Consider the following 19,575-nt stretch of genomic DNA (forward strand, 5'->3'; position numbering starts at 1 on the left):
TTTGCCTTTGTGACCAAAGGACACAAGAGGCCAAGTGGGTCGAAAAGTCGAGCAGTCACCGACAAAATATTTCGTTTTGTCGCGCGAAGATCCAGGAAAGAGTCATCCAACCGAAATTGAAAGTAATCTTTAACCGGTAACCAAACCACGCCAAGGGTCTTGGTTACGTCTGAGTCTGCCATAAGTGGCATTACAGCGCTATCAGATGCGGATAACTCTGGGCAGTTTGAAAACCACTTTGCCAATTCAAAGCCTGCCTCTTGCAAGGCCTGAGAAACTTCGTCTCGAAGGCTTTGCAGGTCCTCAACGCATCCGGCGCCAGTCAACAAATCGTCAACATAAAAATCATTCTGAATAACCTTTGCGGCTTTTGGATGAGTTGCTTGCGCCATCTCTCCTAGCCGCATTAAACACCGAATCGCCAAAAAGGGTGCTGGCGAAGTTCCATATGTAACGGTGTTTAACTTAAAGATTTTCAGGGACTCAGAAGGATCTCGTCTCCATACTATGAGCTGGAAGTTACGATCAGCTTCGTCCACCCTCACTAGGCGATACATCATTTTGATGTCGGCCGCAAGGGCAAACTTATGCAATCTAAACCGAAGCAGAGTCGAGTACAGCTCCTCTTGAATAGTTGGGCCTACCATCAAGATGTCATTCAACGCTACCTGCGTAGAAGTACGGCTCGATGCATCGAAAACTACTCTCAACTTAGTTGAAGTACTTTGTGGCCGTAAAACGCATTGGTGCGGAATGAAATAGTGCGGAGTATTCGGAATTTTGTCATTGGTGGAGGACATGTGGCCCAGTGAAACATATTCCTCCATGAATTCAATATACATCTTCTTCAGCGAAGGGTCCTTTGACAATTTCCTTTCTAGCGACAAAAATCTACGTTTCGCAACTTTGTATGACGAACCAAGAGTATTTGGGTCAGATTTAAACGGCAAACGAACCGAAAATCTACCGGACGCCAATCTTTGAGTATTTTTCTCAAAGTGTTGTTGACAGAGTTGTTGCTCAGGAGTATGGACTTTAGCCTTGGGCGGCAAGTCCTCCACAGACCTAAATTTCTGCAGGGTTGTGTCAATTGACTCCAACGCTTCCACCAGGCAGCTGAGATGTACCATTTTTTCAGCGTTTTTATTATTTTCAGAGGCACATCTGCCTGACACTATCCAGCCGAGAACTGTCTTTTGTAGGATGGGGAATTCAGGCCCCTGCTTTATCTGGCCAATAGATAAAAGTTCAAAGAATGTTTCAGCGCCGATAAGCATATCTATTTTTTGGGGCTTGAAGAAGAATGGATCGGCCAACTGAATATTTTCAGGCACCCTCCACCCGCTGGTGTTCACCGCTTGATCCGGATGATAACCAGAAATATTTTTCATAATCCAAAAATCGGACGACAATTGGCTGTTCCCTACTCGCGACTTCACAATCGTGTGTATTTTTTTTGTGGCTTGGGCATTAGTTCCACCAATGCCTCGCAAGCTCATGCACACGTCCTCTCTTGTAATTTTGAGCCTCTGAGCGAGCTCGTCGGTTACAAAGTTTATTTGTGAACCAGAGTCGAGCAACGCTCGAGCTAATACAAACTCGCCGCTTTTTGTTTGGACGCTCACAACAGCAGTTGCAAGAATGACTCGATCCGATGCATTCGCATGCAAAACATGCAAAGTGGATGGAGACTCCTGCATGAGCGTGGGCTGAGAAGGAGGTGGCAACGCGAGATTTGTGTTTGGGGCATATATATATAGCAAAGTGTGATGTGAGGAATTGCACACTCTACATCTGTTCGATTTGCATTTTTTGACAGTGTGACCCTTTCTTTAACAGTTAATGCATAAGGGTGCTCTTTTAGCGAAATCGGATCTTTGCTGAACTATCAGGGCTGCGAAGGAAGCGCAGTTTCCAATCTGATGTTCAGCTGAGTTGCAATACATGCATTGAACAGAGTCGTTCCTGGCAGCGACAAACGAAAAACTCCTATTTCAATTCTTCTTAGGGTTAGATTGGGTCTGCTGAACAGTTTTGGGCTTGGAAGCCTCTTCTGCTACCATGTGTTGGTATCGCCTGTTGAGGGCCGCCTCACATTCGCTCCAAAGTGGAAGCGAAGTATAATCTAACTGTTCTTCCCATTTTCTTTTAGTTCCTGCATCGACCTTGCTCATTACCAGATGTATTAAAATGGCATTGGTAATGCGTCTATCATCCCCAATAGACAGCAAGGAGTCATACAAGGCTGTGACCGTGTCGATGAGGGTTCTCAAGGCTGTAGCTGAAGGCTGGGAAATTTTTTGCAAATTAAAAAGTGTCGATATGTTGTCAAAAAAAATAAGACAATCATTATCGTACACCCGCTTCAGGCTAGCAAGGGCTTCGGGATAACTTTCCGCAGTGACTTGGAAGGCCCTAACTGTTCCTAAAGCGTCTCCAGCTAAACACGAAATTCAATGATTGAATGTTTCAATATCGTGTAAAGTGTCATCTTTGTCAACGAAAGTTTCGAAAAGGCTTATAAAATTTTTAAATTCTGAGTGTTTTCCGCTAAAAGTTGGGAGAGCAACGCTCGGCAGACGGCATTGAGGCGGGCGATTTGCTGGCGGAGCGCATTTCTCGATATTATTTTGTTTGGACTTATTTAAAATTGAAATCAGCAATGACTTTGTCATTACGGCCCTCTCTTCCACCTCTTCGCGGTATACATCTTTTGTATCTTTCACTTCTATTTGGTTTTGCAAAAGTGAAGCATTTTCAATGTGCGTATTTAGAATCTCTAATCGACACTCAAGCTCGACCGGATTTATAGATAATTTAGCTTCTTTTAAGTGGCGATAAGTTCGGTTAATACTTTTCATGCAAACATCTCGTTGGTGTTTAAGCTCTTCGATATCCTTAGTTGCCATTGCGTTTATTTGTATTTATTTGGTTGGTATCGAAGAGGTGTTAAATATTTATTTGTATTAAATTATTTATTTGTTAAATAAAAAAATAAAAAATCAGCGAGTAATATACCGATCGCACACGGTGTAAGGGAGCTAAGTGCCGAGAGAATTACAGCGAAAAATCTTAATAGGGTTTTTATATTTTTTATAATATATAAGCCTGACGCCAAAATGCGCGCAAAATTATGAAAAGCGCGGAAAAATTGGAAAAGCGCGGGAAATGTTCGGACAAATTGCGGCGAAAGTTATTGCCGCTAATTTTCTGAGAGCTACACTTTTCACAATTTGCAATACAAGCGCGGTGCAATTCACACAGGAGCCACACGGAGTTTCATCGGCTTTAGCCAACAGAAAAGCCAGACATGGGAAAAGAAAGCAAGTAACCGAAGCCATAAGACTTGCAGACGCAACAAACAGAACAGTCACAGAGGCACTAGTAGTACCAATACAGCTCGGGACACAAACAAAAACAACAACTCTACTAGTCCTCGACGAGGTGATCGGAGACCTACTCTTGGGAATAGATTTTTTAAAACAGTGCAACGGCACATTAGAATGCGGAGGCATCACAGTGAAAATTAAAAGGACAAGAGGAACCAACGCAGGAGTAAGAAACACAAGAGACACGGCATAGGATCACTAGAAACAGGCAATTTAACAGAGTCACAGATCCAAGAGGCCTTCAAAATGAGCCAAATCAAAGGAGTAAGTCACATTGCAAGCCACAAAATCTTCATGAAGCACGATTTCCCAATTAAACAGAGGTACTACCCTCGAAACCCAGCAATGCAATCAATAATAAACAAACAAGTCGACGAACTCATAGCACAGAACCTTATAGAACCCTCGCACACCGCCTACAGTTCGCCAGTGGTAAGAAAAACAAGGAATGGAGACTTTGCATAGACTATAGGCAACTGAACGAGCACTCTGAGCGAGACGCGTACCCAGTACACCGAATAGATCACATTCTCAACCAACTCCGCGAGGCAAAATATATAAGCACACTAGATCTGAAAAGTGGCTACTGGCAGATACAGATGGACAAAGATAGTACACAGTACACTGCCTTTACTGTACCAGGATGTGGACTGTCTCAGTGGAAAGTAATGCCTTTCGGATTACACACAGCACCAGCGACTTTCCAAAGAGCTTAAGACTCAGTCATCGGACCGGAGATGGAACCATTCGCGTTCGCATACCTGGATGACATAGTGGTCATCGGACGCACGAAACAGGAACACCTGGAGAAACTACAAGAAGTTATGAGACGACTCCTCAAGGCAAATCTGAAGAGCAACACAGAGAAATGCCACTTCTTTAAGGAAGAACTGAAATATCTAGGGCACGTAGTCAGCGCAAGAGGTATACACACCGATCCAGCAAAGATAGCCGCGATTCTCAACATGCCAAGTCCACAGACGACAAAGCAGGTACACAGCTTCCTAGGGGTGGCCTCCTGGTACAGAAGATTCGTCCCTAATTTCACTGAACTAGCGCAACCGCTATACAACCTGGTTAAGAAGGGGACAAAGTTCAAATGGACCGAGGAGACAGAAGACGCGACCAAAAACATAAAGAAAGCCCTAACGGAAGCACCGGTCCTGACTTGTCCTGACTTTGGAAGAACCTTTGTACTTCAAACGGACGCCAGTAACTACGGACTAGGAGTAGTTCTGGCCCAAGAGTATGAGAACGGCGAACACGTTATTTCATACGCCAGTCGAAAACTTATAAAAACAGAACAAAACTACTCGTCCGCCGAAAAAGAGTGCCTGGCAATACACTGGGGCATCCAGAAAATGAGGATGTACCTGGAGGGATACCACTTCGTCGTCATCACTGACCACCAAGCGCTTCAATGGCTTAACTCGATCGAGAGCCCTTCAGGACGGATTGCCGGATGGGTTTTGGCAATGCAGCCATACTCATTCGAGGTACGCTATCGCAAAGGCAAGCTTAACGTCGGTGCAGACGCATTATCCCGAATGGATAAAACAGAAACTTCTTGCAACAGATAATAGAAGGAAAACTGTATAGACATCTACCGTGGAAGCTATTCGTGGCAAAGAAACAAAGGGAACGAGTTCTACGAGAAAACCATAGCGAAGCAACAGCAGGCCACCTAGGGGTTAGAAAAACGAAGCACCGGGTTATGGCATCATACTACTGGCAAGGGATGCACAGATACATACAAAAGTACGTACGGCGCTGTGAAACATGCCAACGGTACAAGACTTCACAGCAGCAGGAGGCAGGGAAAATGCTGACAGATATAGCAAAAGCACCCTGGGAAACCCTCTGCATAGACTTCGTTGGTCCACCACCGAGGTCTAGTCACGGCAATAACATGCTTCTAGTTATGTTTGACAAGTTCTGCAAATGGGATGAGCTAGCAGCCGTCAGAATCAAAGTATTACGGGAACAGATCCTCACACGATAATGAGGACCGAAGAAACTCATTTAGGACAACGGGGTACAGTTTACGAGCAATAAGTTTAAATCGCAGCTACAGAAATGGGGAATCGTCCACCAGATGACAGCTCCATACACCCCGCAAGAGAACCCGGCCGAGAGGGCAAATAGGACAATAAAGACTATGATAGCTCAATTCTCCGGAACCGAACACACGCGGTGGGTCGACTGGGTACCCGAGATATCAATAGCTACTAATAGCAGCAGGTCAGAGTCAACAGAATACAGCCCGGCGTATCTACTGTACGGACGACTACCTGGGAGCCTGTATAACGAAACCACACCCGAATCCGGAATGACAAACGATCGAAACACGGTTGCAACGAATGATATAAACAAGCAAGTTGGCACATCGGAGCATGGGAAAAGCAGCACAAGATCAAGCCAGATCGTACAACCTACGAAAAAGAGACTGGAGACCCACAATAGGAGATCTCGTATGGGAACGACAATACCCATTGTCAAAGGCAGCTATTGGGTTTGCAGTCAGTTAGCACCGAAATACGAGGGCTCATTCAAAGTAACTGGTTTCGTGTCCACAGTTATAGCGACGATCAAACACAAGGTGACAGGAAAGACACACAGACCATACATTAACGAACTAAAACCCGTAGTAGAGAACTAAGAAGTCTAAGAAGTTAAAGGAGATACCCTCCGAACGGATCAACCAAAGCATTTCCGACTACGAAATGGCAAAATCAGCGTGACAACTACGAAAATCTCGAGCTCCTAAACGGTGGAAGTGTGTGTGGAAGCAGTGCACAATCGGTCCTTCCTCAGCGCCGACACCAAGCAGTGCACAATCGGCAAACTCATAGCGCCAACGCCAAGCAGTGGGCACTCAGTCATTATGTAGCGTCAGCACCAAGCAGCGCAACACACGGCTCGTCCGTAGAGCCGATCCCGCACACAAAGCAGTACTATACTCAACAAGTTGTGATATGCTCGGCCCTTCCACAGCGTCTTTATCACTCAACAAACAGTCCTAAACGCGGCCCTTTAGCAACGCCGACGTCAACTCAGCAAGCAGTACCACACTCGGCCCTTCGGTAGAGCCGACTTCAACTCAGCAAGCAGTACCACACTCGGCCCTTCAGCAGCGCTGACAACAATCAGCAAGCAGAGTCACACTCGGCCCTTTCATAGCGCCGATATAATTATAAGTAGAAACGTAGTCCTAATTAACCATTCTATTAAAATATAACCATACTCTGTAGCGTTCGATTTGTGTTATTCTTTGGGGAAAGGGAGGTAAACCGATCTAAAGAGGATATAAATTTCAGCCTCGAACCCTGGCCACGGCGAGCTATACCGCCTCCCGAAACAGGGTCGTTGCACTGTGCATTCGACTTTAGTTAATTTAAAATCGTTTAATTTAACACTGAGTTTAGCTTTAGCAACTTGTAGCAAATTTTGTACCTTTCTCATATGTGATTTTTTACTGATTTTCCTTAAGACTCTATCTAAAGAAAATTTGTATGAAAAAATTAACTTTTATACATTGTCCTTAAATTCTTTTTGTTTTATGATATTGTCTCCACACTCTTAAGTGCTTTTGCTAAATCGTAATTGAACTTAACAAATATACAAAATATATATTTGTTTAGCTTTGTTTGTCTCGGGATAAGCTTCTTTTATTTTTCCGACAACACTCTTTACAGTTTACAGATGTTGTTCAAATTTTGTGCTTAAGGGCCGACAAAAAATAAAACGCCTAACTTTAAAAATCCACAAGAAATCGAATTTCCAATGAATTTCTGACATGATTAGCTTGTCCGATTATGGCGAATACCAACATTAAATTAGTATTTATATGAAGTTTTTTCGAGTTTTTAAGAGTGTAGCAGACGTTTTACAGCCCAACATTTTTAAAAAGTTTGTGTTTGTCAAGCTCTTGCAGACAAATTACTTATCCAACCCAATTACTCAGTATGACAATCTTTAAAAAAAACTGTCCCAAAGCTAAAATTTTAAGTGGTATACACGTAATCCAGAAGTCGTTCTCTACCAGAAATTTGTATATTTGTTATATGTATGTTAATCGTTGTAATTTAATTAAATATTCAGTATGTAAATTTAGCGTATACAGGCAGTTCCAAGCCATAACTTTTGGAGGCCGTTCACAAAATGCTTAAGTTTTAAAGCGTAATTTTTAAATGAAAGAAATGTTTATATATTATTACATTTTTTATTTTATATGCTAATTTTAAAAACTGCACTCCTAATCTTGCTGACCCTTGGTAGAATGTTCAAGCATGAACACGTATAAATTTAAGTATATGAGCTGAACACAGCAGCCACTTGAGTCAAACAAAATATAATATATATACACATAACATGTAAAATGACCATTGTGAGCGGTCATAGACTGTCTTTGACTATAAGTGATATGAGGGTAGTTCTGATCTCCCTTATCGCACTTAAGAATGTTTTCCCAAGTTAGGGATAGTAAAGGCATTCCGTGGGATATTATAAATAAGATAATAATCCCGATTATAAGATTTTATGAGCTCTGTGCATGTCACCTTGTCAATCTTCCCAGAGCCATAATTTACGATCTGTTACCTAAACCATGCAAGGGAACAGTTGCTAGCACTGGTAAGTAGTGCAGGCCACTTGATCCTCCAAATATTATCACTTAAAATGTTTCCCACCCTGCACAAAGGACTTATGCGGGGGTCAAAATATAGCTCTCCCACTCAGAGCAAACAGATGCGATCTCTGCGTAGTTCAAAGATAAGAATAGAATAAGAATCCCACCAATGCTACTTGCTAAGAAACTTTATGAAATAAAAACAGTTTGAAATTATAACTCAACAAAGGAAGACGAGTCTTGATTTGGGCGTTCTTTTCATAGACAATAATTATGTGCCATAGATGGGGTTGTGTTAAAGCAATAAACTAAGTATTGTAGCCATACATCTAAATTATTTTTGTCAACTGAGATGTATGAAAGTATGAAATCGTTAAAGGTTCTGTGGCTTCGTTCCACTATTCCAACAGTTTGGTGATGGTGTGCAGTTGAAGTTTTGTTTTTAATATTTAAATTCTTACATAAAAACTACCATCGCTAGGAAATCAAGACTTAGATGTTGAGAAAATGAATTTACAATTTGTGCATTATTACGTACGTGAAAATACTAGTACCATGTATTTGAATTCAATTCCAAACTGTGATATATATATTTAATTTTGCGCGTGTAACTTCTTGTGATGTCTTATAGCCTGATTCCATTGGCGCATTAAAACGCATTTAGCCTAATGCGCATTTATTTACACAGGGAATCCCATAAGGCTAAATGCCGCATTTAAAATAAATGCGATTTTTAAATGCGATTAAAAACCAATTTAAAAATACCGGAAAATACCGATGTTGAACGATATTTTGTTCGTGCCACCACTACAACAGCTGTTTTCTATATGCAAGGTTGGCGCAATTTTGGATGTCTTTTGAATATAATATCTATTTTGTATAAAAATGACTAAAAACTAAAGCGCACGCTGCAAATTCTGCTCGCAGTAGCACAATGCATTACTGCTGGATCTCTGGTATAAAATAACTCCCACATATACGGGGATCCTAGCCCTTTTTGGAAACTGTGTTGGTCTCCATTGCAAACCCGTCATAACAACGCAATCAGCTTCTCTTCCTTGTCGTCCAAGTTGGCAAATGCCTTGGTCGCATTATAGATGCCCTGCTGAGCATTACAGAGTTTAGTAAACTCACTCATGTTCATTAATTTAAATTCAGTTCCTTTGGATTTGCCAAAATGCAAAAGTATACAAACCCAGATCAGCTGTTCGTGCCACTCACATGTCGGAGTAGCATTCGCTAAATGCTAATGCGCCAATGGAATCAGGCACATTTAAAAAGTCCACTAATGCGGCAATGGAATCAGGCTATTAGACATCGAAGTTTGCTAAAATATTTCCAATAGCCAAATCAAATGGTAATTAGATGCCAATTTCCATTTTACCTTATTTGTCTTGAAGCGGCTGATGGCTTATCAAATTTCCAAATTTCTAAGCAAAAACAAACTTCTAAATTAAAGACAATCTGGGCTTAGGAAGAACAGAAACTATGAAACTGCCATACTTGACATCATCGAGGATATTCGGAACCATATACCAAAGTTGTCGGTAACTCAGCCTTATCACAAAACATAAAAATGCTCATTACAAAATCCATTTCGATTCCTAGTCTTTTTTATGGTGTTGCAATTTTTGGTAGTTGTGATACCGCCAAAATGCAGCATGAATAAATTACAAGTAGTTTTTAAATCAATAGCATGCAAAACGCACGCGTAAGCGCGCAGACCACATTTCAAACATTGTTACACAGAGTTTTAATATAACCAATAAGAAGGGAATGGTTAGCCGAATTCTTATTTCCTTACAAAAATAATCTAGCTCAGAAGCCAATTTCATTGTTTGAAAAAATAAACCGAGCTTCTTACCGACGAACAACCAATATTATTTGTCCACAAATCAAGACCCTAGCCAGTTTTCGTTGCAAACTTCTGACTGAAATTATAATACCCTCTGCAAGGGTATAAAAATTAATAATTTTTAAAGTGTTTTATTAGGACCAACTAATTGGGCGTCATTCGACAAAATTTTGGCTGTGCTAAAAAAAGTGGAATATTTTACCTCCCTTTCTCCTGAACCAATTAATTTTAATTAAGTCTTGGTATGCAACCCCTATTCTTTTGGCCATACTTTTTGATTGGTTTATTTAGTCGGACCATCACAGCAGATTTTCAGTTCTGATGCTATATAGAGTAGTCTCCTATGCGCACGCTCTTGGTGCGCATTGTCACTACATGTACTGTCGTCCATAGTGATGAGCCTACACAAACAATTGCAAAACCCTTTTTTTGTACATTGAAAAATGTTTATATGTTCACAAAGAAATATGCCTTTTGCCCATTTTTTTGAGGATCAAATATTCGTTTTTTTTAATCCATTCGTCTTTTAGTCTTAAAATTTTGTTTGTGCTGTTGCAGTATTACTTATGTATTTTATTGTAACTTTTATTTAAAAACACCAAGAGTGTGGAGGAAATGGACGTTAGCTAAGACACTGTCAAACGCACATCTGAAGATGAAAATGTCATGAACTTATTTGCCATGAACAACGGAAATTCTCTGAAACGGTTTTTTTTTATGTTTGTAATTCAAGCTCATTTTTTTACTGTATTTGTTTTGGTATAATTTGACGTTTAATTTAATTCAAAGGAAGGATTCAATGGCATATTTGTATTCAAATAATCATGGACGCAATAGAGCTGTTTGAGAATGAAGAAATCAATATCTAGGGATTTTAAACACGAACTGTTTCGCTAAACAACTTAATTTTCAAACAGGATCTCTTTCATAGCGTGGATGATAATAAACCATTTCGCCTGACCTTAGATCATCAACATCGTCAATTGCTTCAAATTTTTATAATTTAAGTCAGTTGTCCGAGAGAGCAATTAGGCAAAAGGAGAACTCCAAATCTGTTTTGTTGCGCCCATGAAACCATTTTAACGCTTGTAATTCTTGCTAAGTGAATATGTGAATAATTTAGAATCGGAGATGTCATTCTAAAAAACATATTTTCAAGCGGAGATATGTCGATTTGATCCGACACAACACCGCGTTACTAGCATTTAAATGTAAGAACTACAAAACTTTGAACGTTAAAACAAGCGGGTTATACATACATATTTTAACAATAAAGCTTGAATTCAACGTTTAAAAGCAATTGTGACAGTGAACTTATATCCAAAAATTATTGTAAGCAATATTCAATAGTTGTCCTTTTCTGAGCTTCATCGAATCCGTTAATGAATGAGGGCAAAAACGTAGTGTCATTGTGTCTACACAGTAAGCCAACGTATTGGGCGTTATTGTTTATTATTGTTAAACGTCTGGAAGTTGATATTACGCATTCAAGTAGTCATGCAACTCATACTATAAACACAGCGATATGCAAATGCATATTGATGTCAAAGTTTAAGTGTACTTACACAACCATGCCATAAGCTCCTTCGCCTATGTACGCCAGCTTAGTATATCTGGGACCAACTTCGAATATTTGACCCCGTATTATTTCAGCATTAGGAGACGAAACATCTGTAGGCACTGTATCTACTTCTGATCCATTTAAATTCGATTCTTCCATTTTTGACATTGGCTCCTCTAAAATAATTGACAGCTTTAATATTAATCACTTTACGACTAAGGAGCGCTTAGATATCGAAATGTTGTGTATGCATAAACCACTTTAAAAAAATTTAAATTTAAAATTTAATGGCCCTTACATTGCCTAAATATATAAAAATGAAAATGGTTTCAAATTATGAATGAAGTTTTTACTTGAAAGTCAGAAGTTAACAGACAAAATTTTTATTTGAGCTGCGAAAATATATTTTAACAAACTGCCGCTTTTATAAATTATCAAATGCATGTCAAGTTAACGACAGTGCGTCAATGGAGACGCTATGGCTAGGTTTGTTGATAGCATATTTCCACCGAGATCCATCATCCTTCCATAAGGTTCTGCCGTTCCAAATACTTCCCTTAGCCGATGTTTCTGCGGTGCAGCCCTCTTTCCCTCGTTTTCATAAAGATGGTTAACCTGTTGACTTTGTTTACGTTTTGACGAGCCACAGCTGTTCAGATCAGCTGAAATCGGCAGGTGGAAGGTGGATTTGCTTTGTGGAAATGGGAGTTTCACATTTGTTGAAAATTCCAACCGTTTTCAACGGATGGACTGTGTGGAAAGAGGCCATTACACTGTGATACCCGGAATCCGCAGGCACAGTAGATCCTACGCTCTCATGATATACTCTATTCCCACAAAGCAATGTATTCGGAACGATGTATGAGCGTTTGACGCGTTAAAAAATGCTACTCTTATAGCCAATTCACATTATATTTCCTGGAGGAAAGATGAGAAGACGGTGGAAAAGTAAACTTCCAATTCACACTGCCACCGTCTTCTTCCGAGTGCTCAAAACGAAGTGAAATTCATTTCACTATTATTATTATTTTGGCCGTCGAGAAGCAGCAGCTCCATTTATTGCATTTGCTACTCATTTTTGGTGGAATTTCACATTGTCTTGAGCCCCCGGAAGAAGAAGACGTTGACGGCGGATGGTGGCAGTGTGAATTAAAGTTTCACTTTTTCACCGTATTCCCATCGGTCGCCCAAAAAATACTGTAAATATTTATTTAAAATGACATAAAGCTTGCGCGGGAAAAGCACTCATAATTACGGAGAAGTCCACAAAAAATTAATATCATAGGCCAATATCAGTGGATAACTCATTAGAAGAGGAGTAACTTTCACCTTGTTTTAAGAAAAATCTACCGAAAACTTGTGCTTCTGATTATAAATAATATAGAACAAGTAATAAAAAACATTAGCAAATAAAACCAACATTGAAATTTCCAAAACTATAACGTTAATTTAATTAAAAAAAATATGATTTTATTCGGGAGTAAAGTTTACGTCGTAAACCAATTTGATGAAAAAATTTTAACAAGCGGATAGCGTTAGATATGCGAAAACCTTAGAGATGAGCAAAACTCCCACATATACAGGGATTCTTCCTCTTTTTTAGAAACCCGTCAAACAACACTATCAGCTCCCCTTCCTTGTCGTCCAAGTTGGCAAATGCCTCGATAGCATTATTGATGTCCTGCTGAGCATTAAAGATTTCCGTAAACTTGCCCAAATTCATGGTTTTAAATAATTTAGATTCTATTTGCTACAATTCAAAAATAAACAAGCCCAGATCAGCTCTTCATGCCACTCGCATGAAGCCATGTTTGCCTTCCTAGCCGGCGAATAAATAGAAAATATGTATAAGCATTTTGTTCCATCTTCTCTAGCTGCCTAATTATTTTAAATAGAAGGCTTAATATGGGAGCTTTACTCTCTCTGCTGTGAGAATTTAAAAATGACCTGCTCGTTCCTTGTGAAATACCAAGACCCCCTTCTAATCTTGTGTCACCCCCGAATGTTTTGAAACCAGAAGGCATCCACGGCTGTCCTTCTAAATGCGCATCTAGTTTACTTCCAAGTCCCGCTGGCAACATATACACTAACACACACTATACAGACTTCACAAGATCGAAGTACACAAAAAAAAGAAAAAGCCGGAAATAGACTTATTAGACCCTTAACTCCACGTGATTAAGAAAATTATTATTAACAAGGAGATAAACAAACTTCGGCAAGCCGAAGTTATATATCCTTGCAGCTTTTAAAAAAATATTCTTGAAGACACTTAAATTTCGTTTTATATGCGTCTATGCTTAAAAACAATTATTTTTAGCTCGATCATTCGATCTTTCCAATGGCAGCTATATGATATCGTTTTGCGATTTGAGTTAAATTAGAATCGTAAATCTAAACTATCAAAGTATTTATATTTTCAAAAATTTTTTTTTAAAATATTAAGAAATAGAAAAGCTAAAGTTTTTCATATTTATTTTTTTTATTATTTTTTATTGTCCTCCGATTTTAATGAAATTTGAATCGTTATTTAGAAGTATTTAACCATTACTACTTCTCGAAGAAATAAAAAAATTAAAAACTGAAAAGTTATAATTTTGTTTCATTTATTTTTCCGATTGTTCCTATGGGAGCTACATGCTATAGTCGTCCGATCAGGCTAGTTCCGACTGATACCCAACAGGCAGACAACAGTCAGTCTTCAGTCAGCTCTCATTGCGATCGGACGTGCTTTCTTCTTCGCTAAGTCCGAATGCAATTCCGAAGTAACCGCCGCGCAGTTTCGCCGTTTCGATGCGATTCTTCTCTTTGCCGCCGTGCTTTTCACATTGCTTGTGTCGAATTGCAGCCGAAGCAATTAAATTGCTAACAAACCTACTCTGGCAGTGCGATGGATGTGTTGTCCATAATGACTCTCACTCTAAAGTTGACGAAATCAACAATCGAGTTATTGAACTGGAAAGGCAATATATGGATTTAATGCCCAGATTTCTTAATGCCCTGCCGAATTTGTCTAATCATGTTGATACTGTGCCGCGGAACAAGACGGCCGTTACCACTGCAGCTCCAATTACAGCGTTTCCATTCCACCTTCAACTAGTTCAGAAATTTCTAATTTAGAGTTTCCTGCTGTGAGCTCTGTTCCGATGCGTAGGATGAAAAAGAAGATTCATAAAAACCAATAAGAAGCGCCTAGTTGGACTGGCCCCTACTTGTGATGCATTTCAAGCTCTGCCAAGCAGAAATTATCTTCGCATTGGAAAATTTCCTGTTACCACGAAGCCAGAGGCGTTGTGCAAATATGTGTCCGATAAGCTGCATATCGAAGTTAATACTATATCTTGCAACAGCCTGGTAAAAAAAGATGTAGACATTTCGTCGCTTAAATTCGTAAACTTTAAGTTGGGAGTTCCTGAGCACAATTTTTCCACTGTTTTTAGTGGCGAATTTTGGCCTCAATCGGTCAAGGTAGGCCCTTTTATTCATAGGGACAGACCAGTTGAAGTTACTGTTGTGGATAACCCACTTATTGGAGACCTCAGCGTACATCAACTGGACCAACATGAACAGCTGCATTTTTCTCCGCCCGCTTTGTGCGATGTTTACCATTCTTCTCGATGCTCAGATCGCGCTCTTCAAACGTACCAACGACAACATTTGAATACACAATTGTTGTCCGTCTGGTGCACTTCGGGACAATTATCTGGTTCGGCTTTGACAATAATTCTGAACGCGCTCTTTGTTGCGCTTTGCTCCGTTGCAACAACAGTTTCATAGGGAGTTCTTATCGCTGGCCTCTCTTCAGTCTTCGCCGCTCTTCCGACCTGGAACTTTTCTTCGCATCCTGGATGTGATGACATCGAGTAGCTGGAATATGCGGGAGCGGGGGGTTTTTAACGGTTTTATAATCAGTTGAATTTTTTCCAAATGCATTCACATACAAATTTCATAATCAGTGTACATGATATCCGATGGAACGCACTCGTTTTAACCGGCGGTCGGGAGCGGCGGTCGTCGGGTGCGGCGGTTAGCTAAGACACCCTAAACCCATGGTGCTTGTCAAGGATAGGCCGGGTTCGCTGCTCCCGTAAGTCCCCTCTACTACCCCAAAAACAGAGGAAAACCGAAAAAATTATATGCACCCCTCACCAGAGAAAAAAAAAAAAAAAGTTAGGTATCATTCGAAAGCATTTTTCAAGACCTTTCCAATGGTATATTTGTCACGATTCTTAGATATTCTTTTTGATCAAAACTATCAAAATTATAATTTCACACCTCCGCGCACAAGCAGTCGTGAGGACACACAAGTGGGTGGGGGTTGAGATTAGAGCTCGTGGGTATGCGGGTTCACTTTCTCGTACCCTTTCTTACTTTCACACCTTCGCGCACAAGCAGTCATCAGGACGCACAAGAAGGTTGGGGTTGAGATTAGGGTTCGTGGGTATGCGGGTTTACTTGCTCGTACATTTTCTCAAACGATAAGGATCGGTCCGCACATTTGGCGAGAATATTTAGAAACCAAATAAAACGAGTGAGTTCCATCGGATATCATGTACACTGATTATGAAATTTGTATATGAATGCATTTGGAAAAAATTCAACTGATTATAAAACCGTTAAAAACCCCCCGCTCCCGCATATTCCAGCTACTTTCAGCTTAAGGCTTTGGGAAATGTCCATGGTTGCAATGCAACATCTTAAGCAAATGTTGACCCTAACCTAAAGACAAGGTTGATACACCATCAATATTTACCTACAACCTGAACCCTCCTACACCACGTTCACCACCCGAGGTTTCTATTCAAGAACCAATCGGATGGTTCTAGGAGTAAAAATACCTGTATGCACTCCCTGTATATGTCAAACTGTTAAGTGAACATTCTAGACTATAAAATGACACCACTCAAATTGCTCAGGATCAGTTCTTCAAATGCCTCAGTACTGCATTCTGAAAATATAATTTCATCCGGACCGGTTCGAGATATCGCGTGTACCAATAAGATTTATTTTGTTACGGTTAAACCCCTATCTGTGAAAAAAAAATCGTTGTTTAAAACAAATTATTATAAAATATAAAAATATAATACAATTTATCAAAAAAACAAAACAAAAAAAAACCATATCAAAATGGAGTTATCAGTTGCTTGTGATTTGTGTTCCAAAGATATTGAGCTTAGTGAGTTTGAAGCTCATTATGCCAAGTGTTCTATGCCTCGGAATGCCTTCGACGTTTTAATGTCGAATACGAAAAGAAAGAGGTGTGACTTATGTTCTACCCTTGTAAAAAATTATGAATTTGACGCCCACTACCGCAACTGTAAAGGACCGCGAAATGCTTTCAACGTTTTAATGGCTGGAGGGAACCGGAAAGAACATCAAAAGCGATCAATTCATCAACTAGTAAACCGCTCTAAAACTCCAGATAATGTCCTAGATGACATACCGGAAATTCCGGCTAATGCTCCAGAGGATCAACCTACAACTTCGGCTAATGCCTCTAAGCGATTGAGAGCGGAGGAGGATAAGGAGAAACATCAGTCCAGTAACCCCAAAAAAGGTCGTATTGAACAAAGAATAGAACTTTTATGTCCTACTTGTGGTGAACAGTATATGTCAACCAGGGAACGTCAACATAGTTGACAGACAAGCATAAAAACGCTTCTACCAGAGAAGTTAAAAAAATGTAAATATTATTTTGCTCACAGCAGAGACTAAGTTTCCTGTCAAATCATATCGAATTGATTGTGCAGTCAAGGATATGATAGACTTAAATGAATTTTATCAACAATGTCAAAAAAATATAATTGAAATTATAAAGCATTGTATGATAGATTATCGAGCCATAAAATTTAATTTGAGTGTATATGGTACATATGTAAAACAAAGAGATGACGGAGAGACAGTTAGCACAATAAAGCATTTTAGAACTGCATACAAATCTTTATACATTTATGAAGATATTGTAAATGAGCTGAATTCTGCAATAGAATGTTTACTAACATTGAGCAGTGAATTCCAAGAAAAAGACTCTGGCTGGGCTATTCAAAATTTTGACTATTTTGAAACCACCATTATAAAACTCGAAAATATTCCTGCTAGCGGTTACATACAGGCTCCTAAAAAAATAAGAGCCCGAAATGCGCTTATAAACGTTCAGAATACTGACGTATTTTGTTTTAAGTGGTGCATACTAGCATCCATAGCAAATAAAGCCCATGAGAATGCTAGTTTCTCAACACCACAACAAAGGAAATATTCAAGAGAAAAAATGACAAAACCAAAAAACTACAACATTAACATCAATGATGAAATTATTATATGACGGAATAACGTTGAATTTTTCGGGAATTATATTTCCAATCGATAAACTTGGTGTACGACATTTTGGAAAAATAATGCGGACTTCAGCATAAACATTTATGAAATTGATGAAGCTGGCGAAAAAATTATTGGACCAACTGTTCAAACAAAAGAAAGAAGACCAAACCACATAAATATTGGGTATCGATAATATACACCAAAATATGATGCACTACGCCTATATAACAAATGTGTTTACATTATGTTCATCACAATTTTCCAAAGCCAAATCGGGAGGATACTTTTGTGAAAATTGTCTTCAGTGTTATCACGTTAAAAACACTACACAACAAATTTGAATGCGGAAAAGTGGCGTCGTTTTATCCAGAGCCTAACACAAAAACGTCGTTTAAAGGATACCACAAGAAATTATCTCCTCCGGTGGTGATATATGCCGATATTGAGGCTGTTCTGGAAAGTTACAGAACATGCCTAAATTCACCATCATCTTCGTCAACAACAAAAGTACAGAAGCATACTGCCTGTGCAGTATCATTTTATGTTGTACACAATATAATCCTAGTCAAAACGACTTGTGGACATACGACGGTAAATAGAAAAAACTATATTACAAATTAATTAACTATTAGATTTTTTTAAATGATTTATTTATTTAAAATTTATCAAAATTTCAGGTGATGATTGCATGCAAAAATTTTGTACAGCTCTGAAACAAAAAACTTCGAGTCTGTACAACATATATTGGTCAACCCCGAAGAAACCGAGTGTCAGCCCCATAGATGTTCGCGCCCAAGAAGGTAATTGCACCGCCTGTGAGATGGAAATAAATGCGGGCGATCTGGATAAATGCTACAACCAATTTACTGGACAATACGTAGGTCCTATTCATAAGAATTGTAAGCCTAAGTACAAGTTAAGTGATCCATTCTTCCCAGTAGTTTTTCACAACTTATCGAAATACGATCTACATTTGTTCATTACAAAACTAGAGGGGAATTAAGTCCAATACCTTGTAATAAAGAACTATATATAGCACTAACGCAGACAATAAATATTAACAGCACAAATAGATATAAAATTAGATACATAGATTCAGTTAGATTTTTAAACTCAAGCTTGGAAAAACTAGCGAGCTATATGGAAGACAAAGATTTTAAAATTCTTAGTACAAAATTTGAGGGAGAAAAATTTAAGCAAATGAGGAGGAAGAATGTGTTCCCGTATGACTATATAGATAGCACAGAGAAATTTAATGAGACACAACTTCCTAGTATGAGTATTGATAGGTTTTATAATTCCTCAGTGACGAAAAATGTAGTATAGACGATTATAATTTTGCACTAAAAGTTTGGGAATCTTTCAACTGTCAGACCATAAAAGATTATTTAAAACTTTATTTAGAAAGTGATGTTTTAATTTTGGCCGATGTATTTGAAAATTTTAGAAAAATTTGTCAACAGATATACAAGTTGGACCCCGTAAATTATGTTACCGCACCATCATCATGGGATGCAATGCTTAAATTTACTAATGTACAATTAGAACTAATAAGCGATGGTGATATGTACAATTTTTTAAAAAGAGCAGTACGAGGTGGGTTAACTCAATGTACTCAGCGTATTTCCATAGCCAATAATAAAAATGATTAAAAATTTCTAAGTTATATCGATGCAAATAATTTATATGGATGGGCTATGAGTCAGCCCTTACCGCTTTCAGGGTTTAAGTTTTTAGACAAAGAAGAAGTAGAATCTTTTGACTATAAAAATATATCTGTTGATGGTAATATAGGATATATGCTAGAAGTTGATCTAGAGTACCC

The 19,575-nt window shown here is 39.1% G+C and overlaps 1 protein-coding gene across 4 annotated transcripts in view; it reads right to left on the bottom strand.

The window, feature by feature from the left end:
- The window catches only part of LOC128263906 (mitogen-activated protein kinase ERK-A), a 250,603-nt gene extending 238,706 nt beyond the window's left edge, over positions 1–11,897 (bottom strand). For 3 of the 4 annotated variants that reach the window (XM_052999187.1, XM_052999186.1, XM_052999184.1), the window contains exons 1-2: positions 11,731–11,891; positions 11,437–11,608 (exon numbers count right to left, since the gene is read on the bottom strand). In XM_052999187.1, the coding sequence (XP_052855147.1) occupies positions 11,437–11,600 (164 nt within the window). In that variant the 5' untranslated portion in view covers positions 11,601–11,608; positions 11,731–11,891. Of the gene's footprint in view, positions 1–11,436; positions 11,609–11,730 lie in introns of all 4 variants that reach the window. The other variant, XM_052999185.1, reaches the window with a different exon arrangement.
- Positions 11,898–19,575: the final 7,678 nt, after the last annotated feature.

Source organism: Drosophila gunungcola, unplaced genomic scaffold (assembly GCF_025200985.1).
Source record: "Drosophila gunungcola strain Sukarami unplaced genomic scaffold, Dgunungcola_SK_2 000026F, whole genome shotgun sequence".
NCBI lineage: Eukaryota > Metazoa > Arthropoda > Insecta > Diptera > Drosophilidae > Drosophila > Drosophila gunungcola.